General features: G+C 45.0%; 1 protein-coding gene and 1 long non-coding RNA gene across 2 annotated transcripts in view; one reads left to right on the top strand and one right to left on the bottom strand.

Annotated features, from left to right (window-relative positions):
* ACAD11 (acyl-CoA dehydrogenase family member 11) overlaps positions 1-14,344 on the bottom strand; it is an 88,745-nt gene extending 74,401 nt beyond the window's left edge. Inside the window, exons 1-4 of the mRNA XM_007537586.3 lie at positions 14,172-14,344; positions 5,685-5,784; positions 1,952-2,077; positions 800-961 (exon numbers count right to left, since the gene is read on the bottom strand). Coding sequence (XP_007537648.3) covers positions 800-961; positions 1,952-2,077; positions 5,685-5,784; positions 14,172-14,320 — 537 coding nt within the window. The 5' untranslated portion in view covers positions 14,321-14,344. The remainder of the gene's footprint in view (positions 1-799; positions 962-1,951; positions 2,078-5,684; positions 5,785-14,171) is intronic.
* Positions 14,345-15,013: 669 nt separating this feature from the next.
* Positions 15,014-19,468, top strand: LOC132535214 (uncharacterized). The gene is made up of 3 exons (XR_009546983.1): positions 15,014-15,266; positions 17,431-17,603; positions 19,222-19,468. It is a non-coding gene; the product is annotated as an uncharacterized LOC132535214 (long non-coding RNA).
* The last annotated feature ends 2,483 nt before the right edge of the window (positions 19,469-21,951 follow it).

The raw sequence follows: 21,951 nt of genomic DNA, 5'->3' as shown, positions 1-21,951 counted from the left end.
AAAAACAACAGTAATAACTACAACGATAAAACAATAAGGGCAACAAAAGGGAATAAATAAAATAAAAATTAAAAAAATAAATAGAAAGAAAGAAAGGTGGAAGGAAAGAAAGAAAGGAAAAAAAGAAATCATCCTGTTCTCAAGACCTCCATCTCCGTCCAGTGTAGCACGGTAAAGATCTTCATCTTTGGAAGCATACAGATCAGAGTGCTGAAATTATGCCTCAGCTATTTAACTGTGTATTGCATGGCAGCCTCAATGTCCTCATCTGAAGAACGAATGTAATGCTACTTGTCTTAGGGTTGCTACAAAGACCACTGAATGGTCAGTCACTAGCTTACACAATGTGAGACCTGGCTTGCAGTATATACCATCTAAGCCTTAGTTCCCTTCTCTCCCCCTCAACCCTCCCGAAATGACATACCTACAAAGGCAATAGCTCCAGGCCTATCTGTTCTTGCTGTTCCTTTGATCTGAACTACTTACATCTTTTTCCCATCACTCTAAATGTTATCCTTCCAGAAATATATAGTACAAGGTATACACACCTCTCAGAGACTGAAATGGCTTTAAGTGTGCACTCCTGCACATGCTGTCAGTTACAGAAGTTTTTGCTGAACCAAACAATCTAAAAAGCATAAGCTTATTTAATGCTAAAAAGAAGTCAATACAAAGTGTGATATTAAAAGCCAGAGCCAAATTTCAGAAAAGTATAGAAGTTATCGATATCGTGTTGAATGCTAATATATATCATTTCAAAAGAACCTGAGAAAAGCAGTTCTTGCCATGGCTTTGTTACCTGTCTCTTGCAGTAGCCAGCACCTCTGCCATAGTCTCCCAGCCCCAGTGACTGTGCGTTCAAGGAATGTAACTGAGCCAAGGTTTCTATCATGGCCACATAGATGGCTGAGCGTTCTGCGGGGCTAACTCCAGGAATCGTGAAATCACGAAAGATTCGACCCTATGGAGGCAATTGTAGCAGCTGATTTAAAACAGAAAAAGTCTTCCATTCTAATTCTTCACTGTCCTCATCCCCTACTACCTATAAAAAAGATCTGGGTAACAAACAGCACTGTGCCCAAACTCAATTCTTTGTAGAAAATGCTAGACAAACGTTGATTTGTGAAAGATGTTTCATGTGAGAGCATACATAACAAAATGAAAATCCAAGGATGTGTTAAGACTGGCTTCATGGAAAAAAATATCCCTCAAGATAATAGTTTTAAATCAAGATTTTGCTCTCATAGCTCTTAATGGCTTTCTTTTTTTGCTATGTAAGATTATTTTTAACTACAACAATAAAACAACAAGGGCAACAAAAGGGAATAAATAAATAAATATTTTTTAAAAAGATTATTTTTAAAATAAAAAAATGTATAGCACTTGCACCCAGTCTGAAACCATTATCTTTTGTGGAATATACATTTTAAAAAGCTTAAACATATGTCTTGGATAGCTACAGAAAAATTAAATTTCTATTACTGTGTTTCCCCCCATATTTTTGAGTCTGCATACATACAGGAAAATTGAAGTTTTCAAACATTCTATATTCAGCTATTTTTAAAAAGAATACAATTTTCCAGCTGTGATTTTTATAAAGGAATTAAAGTTTCAATTAAAAACAGAAACACTAAGATAGCACTGCTGTATCTTTTAGCAGCTTTTTTAAAATACAGAACAATTTTGGAGCATTTTTTTTTTTTGTCCCTACTGTCCAGGCTAGGTTATAGCCAATACACATAGTTCTCTACTGCCACCTAGAGGAATCCTGGAGGATTAATCAATACAGTTGACTGAATCTGTTCCTGGTCTAATTCATTTTTTTCACAAAAGTTTAAGCCCCTGAAAAGCAGACTCACTACCTAAAGACACGGAATAATAAACTATAATTTACTAACACCTGATTTTTTTTTTTATAGCGACAACAAAGTAAGGTCAAGTGTTAACATACCTGCACGTGCTCCATCACGTAAAATTCTGTTCCAATGACAGAAACATCGCTGCAGTATAGTAAAGGCTTGGGGACAGGAAATCCAGTGGAAAACAGAGCATTCTGGACTTTAAATTCTCTGTCAATCTAAATAGAATGACGGATTATTTTTAAAATATATGATTTATTTATTGAAAAGAAATAGAATTGAGAGGGGAGGCCAGGGAGGGGGGAGAGATACCTGCAACACTGATTCCCAGCTTGTGTAGCTTCCCCTAGCATGTGGGAAGCAGAAACTTGAACGAGAGTCCTGGTGCAGTGTAATGTTGGTCCTCTTAACCAACTGTGCCACTGCTGAGCCCTGATTATGGGCTGTTAAAAATCAGATGCACAGAAACTGACTAACTGCTTGTGAGCTAACACTGATGTTAGAAAACAATCTTAGGGCAGTCAGGCAGTAGCGCAGTGGGTTAAGCGCAGGTGGCACGAAGCGTAAGGACCTGCGTAAGGCTCCCGGTTCAAGCCCCAGGCTCCCCAGCTGCAGGGGAGTCGCTTTACAAGCGGTGAAGCAGGTCTGCAGTTGTCTATCTTTCTCTCCTCCTCTCTGTCTTATCCAACAACAATAACATCAGTAACAACAACATTAGTAATTACAACAATAAAAAAACAAGGGCAACAAAAGGGAATAAATAAATATTTAAAAAATGGTTCTACCACACATTTAAAAAAAAGAAAAAATATCCTAAGGGGGCTGGGCAGTGGCACACCTAGTTAAGTGTACAGATTACCAAGTGCAAGGCAAGGACCGGGTATGAGCACCTGCTCTCCACCTGCAGGGGGGAACACTTCATGAGCAGTGAAGCAGGTCTACAGGTGTCTATCTTTCTCTCCTATCAATTTCTCTCTAATAAAGAAAATTAGAAGAAAAGGAAAAAATGGCCATCAGAAGCAGTGGATTTGTAGAGCGGGCACTTAGCCCCAATGATAACTCCGGTAGCAATAAAACATTGAAAACAGAAGTCAGTTTTAAACAGTACCAAGAAAAAGTCCACAGAGTAATAATTCTCTTTTTTAAAATTATTTATTTATTCATGAGAAAGATAGGAGGAGAGAAAGAACCAGACATCACTCTGGTACGTTTGCTGCCGGAGATCGAACTCAGGACCTCATGGTTGAGAATCCAATGCTTTATCTACTGTGCCACCTCCCGGACCACAGAGTAATAATTTTCTTGACAATTTCCATTAGGTATTGTTTTTCCTCAAGGATGGCATACTTTATTTTTTTCTTTATGCTGGCAGGGCTAATGGTTTACAGTCAACAGTCAAATATAGTAGTGTGTACATGTGTAACATTTCTCAATTTTCCACATAACAATTCAACCCCCTCTAGGTCCTCCTCTGCCATCATGTTCCAGGACCTGAACCCTCCCCTTACCCCAGAGTCTTTTACTTTGGTGCAATACAGCAAACACAGTCCAAGTTCTGCTTTGTGTTTTCTTATTTTTCAACTTCTTTATCCCTTAAATATTCTTAATGCAAGTATTACAATTATAAATTAGGCCAGTACTGAATATGATCTTATAATTAGGCTAAAATGATAGGCACATGCATGGGGCTTAATCCTAGCTTTAACCACAGTATTTCATGAATAGCATCATAAAATATCCCTTTGTTCTCAGCATCTCCCTGTTTACTAGCTTGTTCTCATTCATTCCTTCTCTTATTCTCCCTCTTGTCTTCCAAGGGGACATAGGGAAGTCTCTAGTCTAGTACTCCAAGTACAGTTAGCTACAGGGGGCTAGGAGTGAACAGTGGATTCTGAAAGAAGAGAAAAGCATTTGCTCCTTCCCACAATCAAAGGAGGTACTTGCATCCAACACAATATTATGAGATCTTTCCTGGTGTCTGGGGCTGTTACAGAGTTCAAGATAACTATTGGGGGCTTTTGCAATGGTGCCAGACCATTTCTAAGGAGGAGAAACCATGCAGTTTGCTTGGCTACAGGGAGTAAAGCAGGTGCATCAGCCATAATTAGAACAGAGAAGTGACTAAGCCCACAACCAAGGTGAGACCAGCCAGCCAATAATCGGAGAAAGATCTGCTTAAAGTGCCAGGCACTGGGGGTGGATATAAAAAGACTGTCATAAAGTGGTTAATGTTTACTCCCATGCAGACCCAAAAGCAAAGAGAGTTGAAATGAAGTTGTCCAGATCTTTGGACAGGGGACACAATGTTCTGGTACGATGTTATCAAAAAAAGACAAAAGGAGCTTTGTATCCTCTGGGAACAGCTGGGCATTTTCCCATGTTGAGGTTTGAGAAAAGTCACCCACTTTTTGGAATCCAAAGCACTCAGCTTTCATGATTCCAAGACTATGATAGGGGGTAAAGAAAGTCAGCCTGCATTTTTAAGTTCCTGTGATCTTAAGCCCATCCTTCAAAGGCCCTGCTCCAGTGAGTGGGATGGGGAGAACAGCTGTTACATGATAAGGTAATACCCTAACTATATGCAGGGATTTAACATTCTCCAGAACTTGTATGTCTCTCCTCTCTTCATAGTCTTTTTTTTTTTTTTTCCTCTAAGGTTATTGCTGGGCTCGGTGCCTGCACCATGAATCCACCGCTCCTGGAGACCATTTTTTCCCCCTTTTGTTGCCCTTGTTGTTGTAGCCTCGTTGTGGTTATTATTATTGCCATTGTTGAAGTCGTTTGCTGTTGGATAGGACAGAGAGAAATGGAGAGAGGAGGGGAAGACAGACACCACAGACCTGCTTTAGTGCCTGTGAAGCGACTCCCCTGCAGGTGGGGAGCCGGGGGCTCGAACCGGGATCCTTACGCCGGTCCTTGAGCTTTGCTCCACATGCGCTTAACCCGCTGCCACCGCCCGACCCCCCATAGTCTTCTTTAAAAGTCCACAGATGATGTCTTTTTTTCTGCAAGCAGTTTCAACAACAACAACAAAAAGCTCTTATAATTCTAACATTTTGTGAATATTACAAACTAACTATTCAGATGTTTCTTTTGATCACCACTAGACCAGGGGATTGCCTTAATAAATGTGTCAAAGTAATTCAGTGAGTAGCTACTGTTGGAAGGCACAGTAATGTACTTTGGAAATGATTTAAATATACAACCAAAGTACAAAACATTTATGAACTAATGGCACTGAAAATACTCATTAGATTACCATTTTTCTAGCCATTTTATACAGGAAAGACTAAATTACACAAAATTAGTTGTTGCTATTCAAGATTAACAGCCTAGAAAAAGACCTTAGATTTTGGGGACCGGGTGGTGGTATTTAGTTAAGCACACATAGTACAAAGTACAAGGACCTGCACAAGAATCCGGGTTCAAGCCCCCAGCTCCCCACCTACAGGGGGGTCACTCCATAGGCAGTGAAGCATGTCTGCAGGTGTCTCTACACTCCCCCTTCTCTCTCAATTTCTCTCTGTCCTATCCAATAAAAAAGAAAAAATGGCCACCAGGAGCAGTGGATTAATAGTGCAGGCAACCAAGCTCCAGTAATAACCTTGGAGGGGAAAAACAAAAACAAAAACAAAAACTTTTGATTTCAAACTTCTCAATAAAAAAAGGGATATAATTCAAGGAAAAATTTTATCCAAGACACAAAATATGTTTTCTGTTACTAATGACTGTGAGATGACTTAGAAGCAATTTACAAGGTTGTTGTGCATACATAAAGCATTCACTTGTCAATAAAGATGGCATCAATGCATTTGTATACTGTACCTTGTGTGCTTTAGGAAGAAGTGAACCAGGTGGTTTTTTTCTGAGTACATAAGCTCGAGAACCCTTCTGGAGATGAAAGGTGGGATTGGACTGTCCTAATCTAGATAAGAGCAGAGAGACAAGCAATTATGGTGAAGTCATTTCTGTCTCCAAATTCTACCAAAAATTATCTTTTCTGGTCTGTTATTATAATTCGGAGGCTCTAGCTGGCTGGGCTAGCTTCACGGGCGGGTAACAGAGACGACCAGAGACATACGGCTGGGCAGGGAAGCTGTATTTCTTTATTCAAGAACAACGGTTTATAAACTAACCCAAACTAATCACCAAACAAAACTCTGTTGCCTCTTTCCCCCGCGATGACGCCAAGCATTCTCGAACTCTGGAAGTCTGGAACCCTCTCGGGGTTCCTTGGGGCGGGGACAAGCGGGCCTGTGAAACTAGCAGGACTGAACCAATTTTCTTGGCAGGGGGGAGAGTTAGAACAACCCAATGTAAAGCATACAACACTGGTCTGTTTTTAATTCTCTTAAGTCCTCTTTCCTAGTCACTCACTATTCTATGGACTAACAGATGTGCAGACAGACAACCAGAACACAGTACTGTCAGCGCTGTCACAGGAGTGACTGTCATTCCTGAACCAAGAACTAGTGCACATAGCTTGACAAATTCCACTGAAAGATCAGAAGAAACACAAAACAAAAATAAATTCATTTCAGTGCTGGAAAGCCAAGAAGGAGCGCTATTAGTGGCAGTTCAGAACATGTTTTGAGGATGAGATAAAGCAAACGCAATGCCAGCAGGAGAAAATCCACACAGGGCAAAGACCACGCCTGCCTGCAAATCACAAGCTTTATTAGAAGAACCCTTAGAACTGTGCCTAGAACTAAGAAGAGAAAGTCTGGGAGAAGAAATTGTAGACCTGAACATTATAGTACGTAGAACAACAGCTGGCTTAGCGTCACCTTCTCTGCCATCTGAAAAAGGTCATCTTGGTGTGTCACCAAAGCTGAACTCAAACACAGCTCTCTCCAAAGGGGGACCTTGATAAACAAGGTCCCAGGGTGCAGATCAGGGTCAAGAAGTGCAGTGGTACCCCAGGTAACTCAGATGGCAAGGTACTGGCTTTCCCAGCCAGGTGAGCAGAAATCCCCACATGGAGTAAGGAAATGCAACCCAGTTGCCAAAGCTCTTCAGTCCACACTTCTCTGCACAGCATGAGCAGTTTCAAGTTACCCATACTCCAAGAGTATAAACCTTAAGCTGATAAACAAAGAACCAATCCCCAAGGCAAGGGACAATAGGAGAAAGTAAAAGCAAACACAAAATACACTTAGAAGTTTCTCTCTAGGTGTCCAGCCAGTCCAGCAACCCCCTCATCTATATCTTCCCCTCTGCAAAAGCACAAATACTGGTTCCTTCTAATCCCTTTACCTTTAGCATAGGAAAAGTGGAGGTCATCACCAGCCTTAGGAGGTTGGCTGCCTCAAGCTATGCTGCCTGTCTTGACAAGGAAAAATTTGTCTCCGATGCTCCAAAGAGTCAAGACGCAACAAAGTTTATAAAATCATCTATTTGTACCAAATGTCTGACGAGAATAATTCTTGATGATGAAATCACATATGGTATAGTAGCCTACCATGATGGTAAGTGACCCAGGTAACATGTAAAGGGAATACTAAAAGTTTCTTGTGGAAGATACATTTACCATGAGCCAGCACCATTCACAGCAGCCAACAAGTGAAAACAACCCATCAGCAGAAGAATAAACAGAATGCCACACAGTCATATAATACATGACATACTACTCAGCTACAAAATAAATGGAATTCGGGGTCAGCAAGACAACTCACTTTGGATGATGCCCTTGCTGTGTCTCGCACATGACCCAGGTTCTAGTAGGCCTCCACTTAGAAGGAAGTTTCAGTGCTGTGTCTGTCTCTTTGTCTTTCTGTATCTTCTTTCTACCTGAAAAGTTAGTCTGGACCAGTAAAGTGCCAGTGATGAAAGAAAGAAAGTCAAAAAGGAAGGAGTAAAGAGAGGGTGAGTGGGAGGGAGAGAGAGAGAGAAGGGAAAGATAAGAAGGAAGGTAGGAAGAAAGGAACTGAAGTTCTGACATGCGCTATGACATAGATGAACTTTGAAAACTGTATACTAGGGAGGTGGTGCAGTGGATAAAGCATTAGACTTTCAAGCATGAGGTCCGCAGTTCAATCCCCAGCAGCACATGTGCCAGTGATGTGTAGTTCTTTCTCTCTCTTCTCCTATCTTGTTAATAAATAAATAAATAAATAATAAAATATTTAAAAAATAAATAAAAATTGTATACTAAGTGAAATAAGTTAGTCACAAGACACCAGAAATTGGTTGGGGAAATAGCTTAAATGTTGTTAAGCTGTATGTCCCGACCATATAACCTAACTGGCAGAGCACAGGACATGCATGGGGCAACCAGCTTAGTACCCAGGATCGCATGTACTCTCCATCATGTGAATCTCTATCTCATATTAATAAGCAGAATAAATGTCTTTGTAAAGGTCATATACTATGCGATTCCACTTATATGTAATGTCCAGACCATACATCCAGTGTCCATACATCCAGTGACAGAAAGTAGTTTGGTGTCTACAGGTGACAGAGGGAAGACTAGGAGGTAAGAGGCTTCCTTTTGAAGCGATAAAAATGTTCTAGAATTGACACTGTGAATACCTAAAAACTACTGCATGGCACACTTAAAAAAAAATTTTTTAAGAAATTCACCTTGCTTTATTGTTATTTAAGTTGTATATATTTTATTTATTTATTTATTTTCCCTTTTGTTGCCCTTGTTGTCTTTTTATTGTTGTTGTAGTTATTATTGTTGCTATTGATGTTGTCTTTGTTTTTGTTATTGATGTCATCTCTGGGAGAGAAAGAGAGAAATCTGCAGGCTTACTTCACTGCTTGTGAAGCGACTCCCCTGTAGGTGGGAGCTGGGGCTTGAACAGGGAGAAAGTTTCCTTTATTTTTTAAAAAATATTTTTAAATACTTATTTCCTTTTTGTTGCCCTTGTTTTTATTGTTGTTGTCATTATTGTTGTTCATGTGGTTGTTGTTGGATAGGACAGAGAAAAATGTAGAGAAATCGGGAAGACAGAGAGGGAGAAAGAAAGACACCTGCAGACCTGCTTCACCACTTGTGAGACGACTTCCCTTCAGGTAAGCCCCTCCCTCTTAAGAAAGCATGGTTCTGACTTTCCAATGGATCATTCCCATGAGGGTTATCACCTCAAGCAGCATACTGCTTATGTGTCCACGTTTTGGCTCTGTGTTGTGTATAACTTCAGTAACATCATTTCTGGTGCTGTACAGTATTCCATCAAATGAATATACTACAAACTATTCTATTCCCCTATTGATGAACATTATGCTGAGCTCCGGGTTTTTGCCCTTAAAACAGTGCAATAAATATTTCTGTAGCTTATCTCCTGAAAGCCAAGTGCAAACATTCCTGAAGAGTACGTACACATAGAAATAGCACTGCTGTATGATGAGACACGTCGATCTTCCCATTTTCTTTCTTTTTTTAATTAAAAACATTTATTTATTTATTCCCTTTTGTTGCTCTTGCTGTTTTATTGTTGTTGTTATTGGTGTCATCATTGTTGGACTATCTTCCCATTTTCATCTTTATAAGATTGGGCCAAATTACTTACCATGACAGTTATGCTAATTTACATACCCACATACTCACTAGATGTGAGTCCCTCTTGCCTCATATTCTGACAAATACTTACATCACAGTTGTCTTGTTATTTAAGTGGTGTGAAATGGTATGCCTTGTCTTTTCAATTTGCCTTTGCCTGACTACTATAGCATAATTAGGCTGTGTCTTCATCTCAGTTTTGCACAGTCCATAGGCCTTTGCCCTTTTCCTACTGGGCTACTAAAGATATTTTTATTATTCTTATTCTTTTTTATTTTATTTATCTATTTGGGTAGAGGTAGAGAGAAATCAGGAAGGTAGTAGAGAGACAGAGAGACACCTTCAGCCCTGCTTCATCACTTGTGAAGTCCTTGCGCACTGTACCATATGCACTCAGCTGGTGCAACACCACCTAGCTCCTTTAATTCTGGATACGAATCTTTTATGAGTATAAACACTGCAAATATTTGTCATTCCACCTTTTAAAAGAAATATTTCCGCGAAAAACACTTCTTTATGATTTGTGCTTTTGACTTTTCAGAGATTGTTTTCCCTACTACAATGTCAGAAAGATAACTTCCTATGTCTTCCAAACATTTATAATCCTTTCTTTAATATTCAAGTGTATAATCTTCCTGGAACTATGTGTGGTAGAGATTCTGATCTCAGTTTTTAAAAATATTTATTTATTTATTTGCTTTTGTTGCCCTTGTTTTATTGTTGTAGTTATTGTTATTGATGTCGTCATTGTTGGATAGAACAGAGAGAAATGGAGAGAGGAGGGGAAGACAGAGGAGGAGAGGAAGACAGACACCTGCAGACCTGCTTCACCGCCTGTGAAGCGACTCCCCTGCAGGTGGGGAGCCGGGGGCTCGAACCAGGATCCTCATGCCGGTCTTTGTGCTTTGCGCCACGTGCACTTAACCCATTGCGCTACCGCCCAACTCCCTTAATTTTAAAAATTTATTTATTTCCTTTTGTTGCCCTTATTGTAGTTGTTATTATTGTTGTTATTGATGTCGTCGTTGTTGGATAGGGCAGAGAGAAATGGAGAGAGGAGGGGAAGACAGAGAGGGGAAGACAGAAATGGAGAGAGGAGGGGAAGACAGAGGGGAAGACAGAGGAGGGGAAGACAGAGAGAAAGACACCTGCAGACCTGCTTCACCGCCTGTGAAGCGACTCCCCTGCAGGTAGGGAGCCGGGCTCGAACCAGGATCCTTACGTGGGTCCTTGCGCTTTGCGTCACGTGCGCTTAACCCGCTGTGCTACCCCCCGACTCCCTTAATTTTTTTTATATATAGATATCAATTATCCCTGCCCAATTATCCAAAAAAAAAAAAATCATTGAAAAGTTCTCACCCTTCCAGCCCAGATTCTCAGTGCGCATATCAAAGTCCACTGCCGATGTGGAATTTGTTTTCTCTCCTATTAGTCTGTCTGTCTCTGTACTAATACCATGCTGACTTAATTCAAATTTCTTATTTTGTTCTTCAGGAGTGTATTTGCTATCCAAAGCCCATATATTTATATATATTTTATTTATTTGGTCCATGTACAATGAACCTATGACTCTGAGAGGCCATTTGTTTCCCTTTTTCTTTTTTCAGTTAGATAGAGATAGAGACAGAAAAACTGAGATAAGTAGGATACAGGGGAAAGAGAAATACCTACAGCACTGCTTCACTGCTCGGGAAGCTCCCCCAGAAGCTGGGAACCTGGGGCTTGAGGTGACATGGGCTCTACTGCTCTACCTAACATGTCACGATGTGGCCTCACCTTTGGCTTTGAGAAATAAATTTTAGGAGGCATTTTTCAAATCTGAGTAAAAAATAAGATTTTAATTGCCATTGAACTGAGTCTATAAATTAACTGAGGAAAAAAAGAAATAGAAAATATTGGCTTTTTCTGTACCTGAACAAGACATCTCTTAATTTATTTTTGTTATAATCCAAATAAAGTCTTACGAGCCTTATGAATGGCTTGCACATATCTTACTATATTATCACTGAGGCCATTTATTATCTCTGATACTCATATTAATTATATCTTTTTGAAAATTACTTTTTTTTTTGCCTCTGGGGTTATTGCTGGGGTTCGGTGTCTGCACTACGAATCCACTGCTCCTGGAGGCCATTTTTTTCCCTTTTGTTGTTCTTGTTATCATTGTTGTGATTATTATGATTGTTGTTATTGATGCCGCTGTTGTTGGATGATAGGACAGAGAAATGGAGAGAGGAGGGGAAGACAGAGAGGGGGAGAGAAAGAGACACCTGCAGACCTGCTTCATCGCCTGTGAAGAGCCCCTCCTGCAGGTGGGGAGCTGGGGAGGGGGGCTTGAACCCGGGTCCTTATTCCAGTCCTAGCACTTTGCGCCATGTGCACTTAACCCACCCTGCTACTGCCCGGTCCCTTGAAAATTACATTTTCCCCAATTCCAACAGCATTTTTATTGATAAAATGTTAATTTATAGGATTTTTGTCAACACAAAGGTACATTTCCACATTTTCCCAAGCTAGTCATCAGTGCATTTCACCCTTAACCAAGCCATCAACTTATTCCACCATAAGGACTTAGATCCTCAACTTCCCGAGGAATCACATTTTTTATTATTATTTATTTATTTAAGAAAGGAGACATTAACAAAACCATAGGATAGGAGGGGTACAACTCCACACAGTTCCCACCAACCGGTCTCCATATCCCATCCCCTCCCCTGACAGCTTCCCCACTCTCTATCCCTCTGGGAGTATGGACCCAGGGTCCTTGTGGGGTGCAGAAGGTGGAAGGTCTGGCTTCTGGAATTGCTGGTCGGTCCATACTCCCAGCCTGCCTCTCTCTTTCCCTAGTAGGGTGGGGCTCTGGGGAAGTGGAGCTCCAGGACACATTGGTGGAGTCATCTGTCCAGGGAAGTCTGGTCAGCTTAATTGTTGCGAAAACACAGTCATACAATTGATTTTTTCATACCGAACTTTGATCAACTATCACTATATGTAGATTGGCTCTTTAATCCATGAATCATTAAGTTTCTTTTTTTCTTTCTCCAGGATTATCGCTGGGGCTCGGTGCCTGCATTATGAACCCACTGCTCTTGGAGGCCATTTTTCCCCATTTTTTTATTGGACAGGACAGAGAGAAATCGAGAGAGGAGGGGAAGACAGAGAGGGGGAAAGATCGACACCTGCAGACCTGCTTCACCGCCTGTGAAGACACCCCCCTCCAGATCCCCCGCAGGTGGGGGAGCCAGGGGCTTCAGCCCGGATTCTTATGTGGGTTCTTGCGCTTTATACTATGTGTGCTGAACCCGGTGAGCCACCACCTGGCTCAAATCATTGAGTTTCTTTTCTTTCTTTTCTTTTTTAATTTGCTTTTTTCTCCCTTTTTGTTGTCCTTGTTGTTGTCGTTGTTATTGTTGTTGTCGTTGGATGGGACAGAGAGAAATGGAGAGAGATGGGGAGAGATGGGGAAGACAGAGATGGGAGAGAAATATAGACACCTGTAAACCTGCTTCACAGCTTGTGAAGCGACTCCCCTAAAGGTGGGGAGCTGGGGGCTCGAACTGGGATCCTTAAGTCCTTGTGCTTCGCGCCACATGCGCTTAACCCGACCCCCCCAATCATTAAGTTTCTAAACAAATATTTGTTAGCTGTCTTCATCATTTCAATTAAATACTTTTGACACTTTCTGAGAAAATATTTTTCTAAGATTAACATTTCAGAATTTTGGAAACTTTCTTGTAGCCTTTATATCGTCAGTTTTTATAAACTGTCTCACAGGTCCTGGAAATAAATGTATATGGTCTGTGGAATAGTATATGTAAATACAGCTTGTGCCACACTAATTCCATGTATCAAAGACAACTCTGGTTTATTTAGTCTTCAACCAAAATCAGAATGAAGTATTTTTCTGAAAATGCTCTAACAACCCTAGGAAATAAATATTGTTATCTCCATTCTGCCAAAGGGATGAATAATAATGTGGCAAGTGGAGTCAATGAAATTTGAACTTTGATCTGTTTGCTTACAGCACAATACTTCTAGAATTTCAGTTATTTTTTATCCCACTTTCTTCAGCCTCCATTATCTTCTAAGACAAGTTGTTTTTTTCCAGTTTCACACCCTCTTTCGTCCCTATACTACTATTTTTATTTTCACTTAAAGCAATAGTCAAGACTCATGCCAGTGGTTAATGCCACGCCTAGCTGTGCTGTAACCATGTTTTTAAACCCTTTCACCTATATTCCTTGAGTCACCGAGATTACTCAAAACGGGCTAATAAAACTAAAGGTTAAACACTATTTCTTGAAGAACTTACATAACAGATGAACTCCCTGTCACTAAAAGGCAGATCTGATATAGCACTGCTTATCAAAATACTATTTTTTTTTTGGAAGAAAGATTTGGAACATCTCTATTCTTTTACAAAACATCAGACTAGAGTCAGATAAACAGTAGGGGCAGGAGTTCTCGGTGTCACCAGCCAGTTAGTTCCTCATTTCAACAAAAAACGAAAACTCAAGAGATTCTGGGACTTGCTTACTGCAAGTTCTAAAATTCGAATCCCCCCCCCCCCAGCTATTAATACCACCCTTTGCAACAGAATGTACACCTGCTTCTCCAAAACAAGAGCAAATGGCCCCAAACCAAAGTTGCGAAGAGCCTTTAACCGCCTGTGGCTCCTGAGGGCGCATCGTGGATCCCTTCACAAAGACTCCTCCAGCGAGGAACCCTGACGGTCGGGCAGCTTCCAGCCTCCCCGCAAAATGCACCTGCAGATCCCAGTGTGAAGCACGCGCGGGGGCAGATACCTGTATTGCGCCACATTCAGCTCGGCCCCGGGCTCGGCGCCGAAGCCCGGCAAATGCTGGTGCAGGTAGGCATCCAGGGACCTGTGGTCGAACCTGTGCTGGGGCAGCACTTCGGCAGCTTCGGGCTGCGGGGACGTGCGGGAGCCCATGATCGTCGCGGGCGCCACTGACCCCGAGCCCGACCGTCACCGGGTCTCCGGAGCCCGCTGGGGGAGGAGCCGCTCCAGAGCCGGGGGCGTGGCCAGCGCCGTGCAGGGCCGGGCCCAATCAGCGCCGGGGGCGGGGCTGCTGATACAGCCAATCGCGAGCCTTGGCGCCGTTGCTTAGCAACACGGAGCCGCCGCCTCTGGGAACTTGAGGGTCTTTTTCACAAATGCCTGAAGGGCTAGCGCAGCGCTTTAGGGTATAGTATCCAGTAGGCTCAGAATAGGAGGCTTCCGTGTGAAAGGGAATAAAATCCCCTTTCGTCCTTCGGGCGGATAAGAACAGAAAGGCGGCTTCATCTCTGAATGGGCAGTAGCAGCAGGCGGAAGACCTGAGTCCGTCAGGTAAAAAGGTCCGTCGGAATCTCCATCCCGGGAAGGAAGCATCCTAGCACTTTCTCCGAGTCTCGGCGCCCGGAGGGCGACTTCGCTGGCCGCCGGCTCGGGGCGTTAGGCCCTAGGCCTGTTGCGGCCTGGACTCTTCGGTTCCGGCGAAGAATGAAGTGGCAAGAGCTGTCGTTGTTGTTTCTTCCGGAGCGGGGGAAGCGATGACTGCGACACACCGGAAGTGGCGCGGTGGGCGGCCCGCGGCGGCGCGGGAGACGTGTCTGTCGGCTGGGCTCCGCGAGCCGGTCCCCGGGCTCGGGCTTGGCGGCGGCGCGGCGCCCGCTCGCGTCCCTCTCTAGGGCCCGGCCGGCCCGGCAGCGTGGGGCGGCGGCGGCGGCGGGGGCGCGGCCATGGCGGAGTCTCCGGAGCGGCTGCGGCGGCGGGTGGAGGAGCTGGAGCGCCAGCTGGCGCGGGAGAGGAGCCTGCGGGGCGCGGGCGGCGACGGGGGAGGCCGGACCCGCATCGAGAAGATGAGCCCGGAGGTGGTGGGCTCCAACCCCTACAGGTGCCGCGCGGCGTCCGGGGTCCGGGGGTCGGGCTGGGGCGGGTCAGGGCTGCTCCCGGGTGCTGCCCAGACGGCGCTCTGCAGACGCAGACAGACACAGACACACAGACACACAGACACAGGGCCGATGGCGTCCGGGGTCGGGCTGGGGCGGGTCAGGGCTGCTCCCGGGTGCTGCCCAGACGGCGCTCTGCAGACGCAGACGCAGATGACACAGACACACAGACACACAGACACAGGGCCGATGGCGTCCGGGGTCGGGCTGGGGCGGGTCAGGGCTGCTCCCGGCTGCTGCCCAGACGGCGCTCTGCAGACGCAGACGCAGATGACACAGACACACAGACACACAGACACAGACACAGGGCCGATGGCGTCCGGGGTCGGGCTGGGGCGGGTCAGGTGCTGCTCCCGATGGTGCTGCCCAGACGGCGCTCTGCAGACGCAGATGCAGACACAGACAGACACAGACAGACACAGATGCAGACACAGACACAGACAGACACAGATGCAGACGCAGACGCAGACGCAGATACAGACACAGGGCCGGGCGGCGGCGCGCCTGCTTGAGCGCTCACATCACAGCGCACGAGGACCCGGGTTCAAGCCCCCGGTCCCCACCTGTAGGGGAAGCATGAGTGGTGAAGCAGGGCTGCAGGTGTGTCTCTGCCTCTCCCCTCTCTTTACTCTCTGCCTCTACCCAGTGATCAATACGCGAATATGTTTAAACATAAGACGAAAGGGCCCCGAGTGCGGCAGCCAGCCGGTGTGCTCCCGCAGCCGCGCGGGACACGTGTACTGGCGTGCGGGTCCCTCCAGGCGGGACGAGGAGCTTCCAGGTGGCCCCGGCTGTGGAGCCCCCGGCCGGCTCCGAGCTTCGCGGGCTTGCGGTGTCCGCGGATCGCCCGACTCCGGTTTAACGGCGGATCGCCTTTCCCAGACCTGTCTGCACCGCTCTCCCCTGAGCAGGCTGTAAATCAGCCGGCGGACCGGCCTGTCGGGGGCTGAAGAGATGCCGCCTTGGGCGCGTGTTCCGGGCTCGGTGACACATCGCCGATGGGGCCCCTTGGCGGTGGGGGTGCCCGTGCAGAGGTCAAGGCTCAGAACTGCCCAGGGAGGGCCTGGACCCCTCTCTGCTTGCGTTTGTTTGTTTGTAAAGTGGGGACAGTTGTAGACACCTGTCTTTGTCAGCGTTGTTTGTTTATTTATTTTAGACAGGTAGAGTGGGAGCTAAAGAAACCACAGCTTCCTTCAACATGGTGGGGGGGCTCACTTCAACCTGGGAGGAGCACATTGGGTGCGAGGCCGAGCTGTGGTGTCTCTGTCCTCTCTCGGAAGTTTAAGGAATGAAAATGCATAAAATTTTGCATGCATGTAGCCTAGAATCTGGGGAAAAAAAAGGATATTAGTCCTTTTGTGTAATTCTAAAATATTAGCTCAGTTATATACTAGAAAAGCCAGTGACGCCCCCCGGGGACCCTGGTGGCTGGCTTTACCACCCTCCATTGGAATTAACAGTAACACCTGTGGCTAGAAAAGCTAGCCTAGGGCCTGCCCCTTGGACACCCACCCATGGAATTGCAGGAAAAAAACCTGTGGCCAGAGGCTCCCAGCAGTCATCCCCCAAGTGGTAGAGACTTGGCCTAGCTAGCTAGTGCTGCAGGTACCCAATACAGGTCAAGAAGAAAAGAATGAAGATGCGCCTGAGAGCCCTGCAGCCACTGGGGCTGTCCCCGCTGGCCTCCCTGCTCCAGAGGTCCCTGACCTGGACTGGCAGTCAGCTAGGGCTTCCTAGCTGCAGGAGAGGACAGCTGAGCTGAGCTGAGCTGAGCTGAGCCTTAAACATCAGCTGGGTGGCCGGGGGGAACTAGATGCATGGTGGAGTGTGCAGTCGTGCATCTCCTTTCTCTGTGTCTGTCTGTCTCCTCTCCCTTTCTCACTCTGTATTTCACCCTAAACTAAAGAATAGAGCTGGAAAGATAGCATAATGATTGCAGAATCTCATGCCTGAGGCTCCAAAGGACCCAGGTTGAGTCTCCCACACCACCAGAAGCCACAGCTGAGCAGTGCTCTGGTGAAAGGGTAAAAGCAAGCAAGCAAGCAAGCAAGGAAGCAAGGAAGGAAGGACAAACTGAGTTGTCTTCCTCTATTTGTCTCAAATACCCAGGAACCAGAAACCCCCAGCACATCTGGCTGTAGACCAGTGACTGAAGATGTTCCTGATTCTTCAAGCAGGGGCAGGGGAGGGGCGCTTTAATGAAGAGAGCTGCCATCTCTCATTGCGGCATTGTGGCGTGGGGGTTGGCCCAGTGGATAAGCCTCCGGGCTCTCGAGCATGTGGTAAGTTTAATCCCTGGCACCACATATGCCAGAGTGATGTTCTGGTTCTCTATTTTTTCAGTCTCTTCTCCCTCCCCTGCTCTCCCCCTTCCTCTGACTCTCCTCCTCCTCCTTCTCCTCCTCCTCCTCTCCTCTATCATACATAGAGAAGAACTTATACTAAAAATAATAATGGTCCAGGAGGTAAATTCTCAAGCATGAGGTCCTGAGTTCTATCCCTGGCATCACCTGTACCTGAGTGATGGCTCTTACCCCCCCCATATTAATAAATAAAATCTTCTAAAAGTAATTATAAATAAAAAGACTCATTAATTCACAAGAGGGAGAGAGAGCTAGAGCATCACTCTGGCATACGTGGTGCCAGGGATAGATAGCACTAGGGCCCTCAACCCCTGCAAGTCCTGTGCTCTCCCTGCTGAGTCACCTCACCAGCTGCCAAACTCCCCTTTAAGGAAATTCAAAGAAACCCATAGCTCATCCCAAGATCACACGGGAAAGAGAGAGCAAAGTCTGCCATCTCCGAGCACGGAGCCCAGATGGCTGGCTGCATGAAGGCTAGCCTGGGGAATCTTCTGCTCTAGCGATCTCTTCACTTCCTGATCTCTTTGACTAGAAAGGTGATTCCAGAGGACAAGAGGAGCCTCAGAAAAGGGAAGGCAAAGTCTCCCATCCCCGTCTGTGAATCTCTTATTTCTTTCTCAGGGCAATGGAATTTTCTTAATATTTAACTAGATTTACTTATTATTTTATTTATTTATTTATTTTTGTGTGTGTGTGTGTGAGAGAGAGAGAGAGAAAGCTAGGAGTATACCACTCAGTTATCCCCAAGGCAATGGTATTTATAGCTTTGTGGGTATTTCCTGAGATACTTTAAGCACCAGCGGCAGTCCAGAAAGCAGCACAGTGACTAGAGCACTGGATTTAAAATTACGACATCTCAAATTCAATCCCAGGCAGCACACATGCCAGAGTGATGGTCGGCATCTCTTTCCTCTCTATGGAGTTAATTCTAATCGCTTAAGAAGTACATTAGAAACTTTAACATTCATCAGTTAAACACAGAAGTATTTTCTTAACATAATGGTGTTCCCACTATAATGGATTTTACTTTTTTTTTTTTCCTTAATATTGTCATCAGGATCTTTGCCAGTTCATAACATCTAAACTTGAAGGCTGGGGAGATAGCTTGATGTTTATGTAAAAAGCTTTCCTGTGGGAGTCGGGGTTTGGTAGCTCAGCAGGTTAAGCACAGGTGGCCCAAAGCACAAGGACTGGCATAAGCATCCCGGTTTGAGCTCCGGGCTCTCCACCTGCACTGGCAGTGAAGCAGGTCTGCAGCTGTCTGTCTTTCTCTCCTCCTCTCTGTCTTCCCCTCCTCCCTCCATTTCTCTCTGTCCTATCCACAACAGTGACATCAGTAGCAACAACAATAGTAACTACAGCAATAAAAAACAAGGGCAACAAAAGGGAAAATTAAAAAAAGCCTTCATGCCTGAGGTTCCAAGGCTTCACGTGGAATCCCCAGCTCTCCAGTGTAAGTCTGAGCTGAGCAGTGCTCTGTTCTCACTGTTTTTGCAAGAAAGCACATTTCATTCCCCCCTCCCCCCTCTCTCTGCAGCTTGGAAACAACAACAACAACAACAACAACAGTTGAGTGTTGAGGGAAGATAAAAAAGACCATCCCGCCCCAAAGCTGGGACTATCTGCATCTGAATGAAGCCTTTGAAAGGATGGTCCACACTGGCAAGATCCAGTTCATTCATTCATTCATTCATTCATTCATTCATTCTCCTTACAAAAGAAAGGACACACCTCCTGGTCTCCATCTCCCCAACTTGTGGTCAGTGGTCATTTCCCCATGAAAAATAAAATAAATGAATAAAAGAAATTTCTTCCGCGGGGGAGGGGGAACCCGAGGCTACAGACACAGGCAAAGGCAGAGGCAGAGGAGGAGGAGCCATGAACAAGCTCTTTGCTTCCAGCATTGAAATACTAATGAGAGAAAAATGTCAGTCTGTCATCTATGGCATGGAAGTAACAGACTTTGGGGTGGGGGTCGGGGTGGGGGGGGAGCGTTCAGCTCTTGGGACATGATGGGAGAGGAGGACCTAGAGGGGGTTGAAGAGTTATGTGGAAAGATGAGACATGTTGTGCATGTACAAACTGTTTTATTTTTCTGTCGACTGTAAACCATTAACAACACCACCCATGAAGGAAGGAAGGAAGGATGGGAGGGAGGAAGGAAGGAAACAGAGAAAGAGAGAGAGAGAGAGAGAGGGAGAAAGGTCTCCTGTAAGCCTGCTGCATATCACCATGCCTTTTCTGGCTAGAGGCCCCAGATGTCCCAAGGCAAAGCACACCACTGTCAAACCAGAAAAGGCCAGTGTTCCCATCTGCCTATTTCAGTGCCTCCGTTCCTATGATTGAAATATATATACATATATATATATATATATATATATATATATATATATATTATATCTATCTTTATCCTCCTTCTCCTCCTCCTCCTCCTCCTCCTCCTCCTCCTCCTTCTTCTTATCCCTCCAGGGTTATTGCTGGGCTCCGTGCCTGCACCATGAATCCACCGCTCCCAGGGGCCATTTTTCCCCCTTTTGTTGCCCTTGTTTATCCTCCTTCTTGCCCCCCACCCCAGCACTGCTCAACTCTCCTTTATGTTGGGGGGGGGTGGAGAATCAAACCTGGTAGGTGGTAGACTCAGGCATGAGTCTCTGTGATAAACCTATTCCTTTGTTAATGGTGAAAACTGTGGAAGAGGGTGACCTACCAAAAGACAGGCATATACACAACTCTCTCCTCTCTCTCTCTCTCTCTCTCTCTCTCACACACACACACACACACACACACACACACACACACACTTTTTTGTTCTGAGTCCCATCTCTAATAAAATACTTTGGGGGGGACTGGGAGGGAGAGAGGGAGAGAGATGGATGAGAGTAACCTGGAAAAATGCCATTTCTTTGCATGTGATCAGAAAAGGTTCAGTCTAAAACATCATTTTACATTTAAAATGAGAACATCTAAGAGTGCACGAGACAGCAACAAAGATGAAAATAGGTGGAACTCCACAGATGTTGGTGCGTGTGTGCGCACGCGTGTGTGTGTGTGCGTGTGTGTATAAAGGCCATTTACACATTGACATCCCCCCCCACACACAGGCATACACACACAGAAAAGGTGGAGGGATTAGGCCTCCTTTCTTTTCTAAGAATTCACCCCTCTCCCCTTTGGGAGGGGTATATAGTTTCCTAAATACACCTACCCCAAGCCCGGAAAAAATTGATTTTTGAGTAATTAATTAATTGACTGCTTCACTTTAATTCATTGACTGGGCCCCCCTTCCTCCTCCTCCTCCTCCTCTAACACCACTACTACCATCCTTTTTAAATTATTTATTTTCTCACTCTCTCCCTTCTTGCCTTGAGTCCCCTCACCATGTGACACATGCCCTCTGATGGAGGCATCACTAAAACTATCCATTTACATGGTGATAGGGTTCAGGACACAAAGGTTTGTCACTTTATTTTCATTTAATTTTATTTTATTTAAGATTGTACTTATTTCTGAAGCAGAAAGATACGAAGGGAGACAGAGAAAGAGCCAGGCATCACTCTGGTACTGTGCTGCCAGGGGTCGAACTCAGGACCTCCTCATCGTTGAAGGTCCAATACTTTATTTATCCACTGCGCAACCTTCTGGACCGCCACAATGTAACTTTTCATTTCATAGGAAGAAATCTAAGAAACCACAGTGAGAACCACTGAGGATGAAAAGAGATGGAACTGGGAGTCGGGCTGTAGTGCAGTTGGTTAAGCGCAGGTGGCGCAAAGCACAAGGACCTGCATAAGGATCCCAGTTCGAACCCTGGTTCCCCAACTGCAGGGGAGTCGCTTCACAGGCGGTGAAGCAGGTCTGCAGGTGTCTATCTTTCTCTCCTCCTCTCTGTCTTCCCCTCCTCTCTCCATTTCTCTCTGTCCTAACCACCACCAACAACAACAACAATAACTACAACAATAAAACAACAAGGGCAACAAAAGGGAATAAATAAATAAAATAAATATTAAAAAAAAAAGAAAAGAGATGGAACTCCAAAGGCAGTGGTGTGTTGTTTTCATGTCTTTCTCACACCCTGTACTCTGTCTCTGTCTCTCTCTCTGTCTCTGTCTCTGTCTCTCTCTCTCTGGAAATAATGGAAGGACTGGGGAGGCCCGCGTGGTAGTGCAGAGGGTTAAGTACACATGGCAGGGAGCAGACCTGCTTCTTTGAGCCTCCCTCCACCCCCACCCGCCATGCGAGAGGCTCTCAACCTGGGATGCCCACCCTG

Source organism: Erinaceus europaeus, chromosome 21 (assembly GCF_950295315.1).
Source record: "Erinaceus europaeus chromosome 21, mEriEur2.1, whole genome shotgun sequence".
Classification (NCBI taxonomy): Eukaryota; Metazoa; Chordata; class Mammalia; order Eulipotyphla; family Erinaceidae; genus Erinaceus; species Erinaceus europaeus.
Note: the sequence above shows the minus strand (reverse complement) of the source record. Positions and strands in the feature narration are given on the sequence as shown.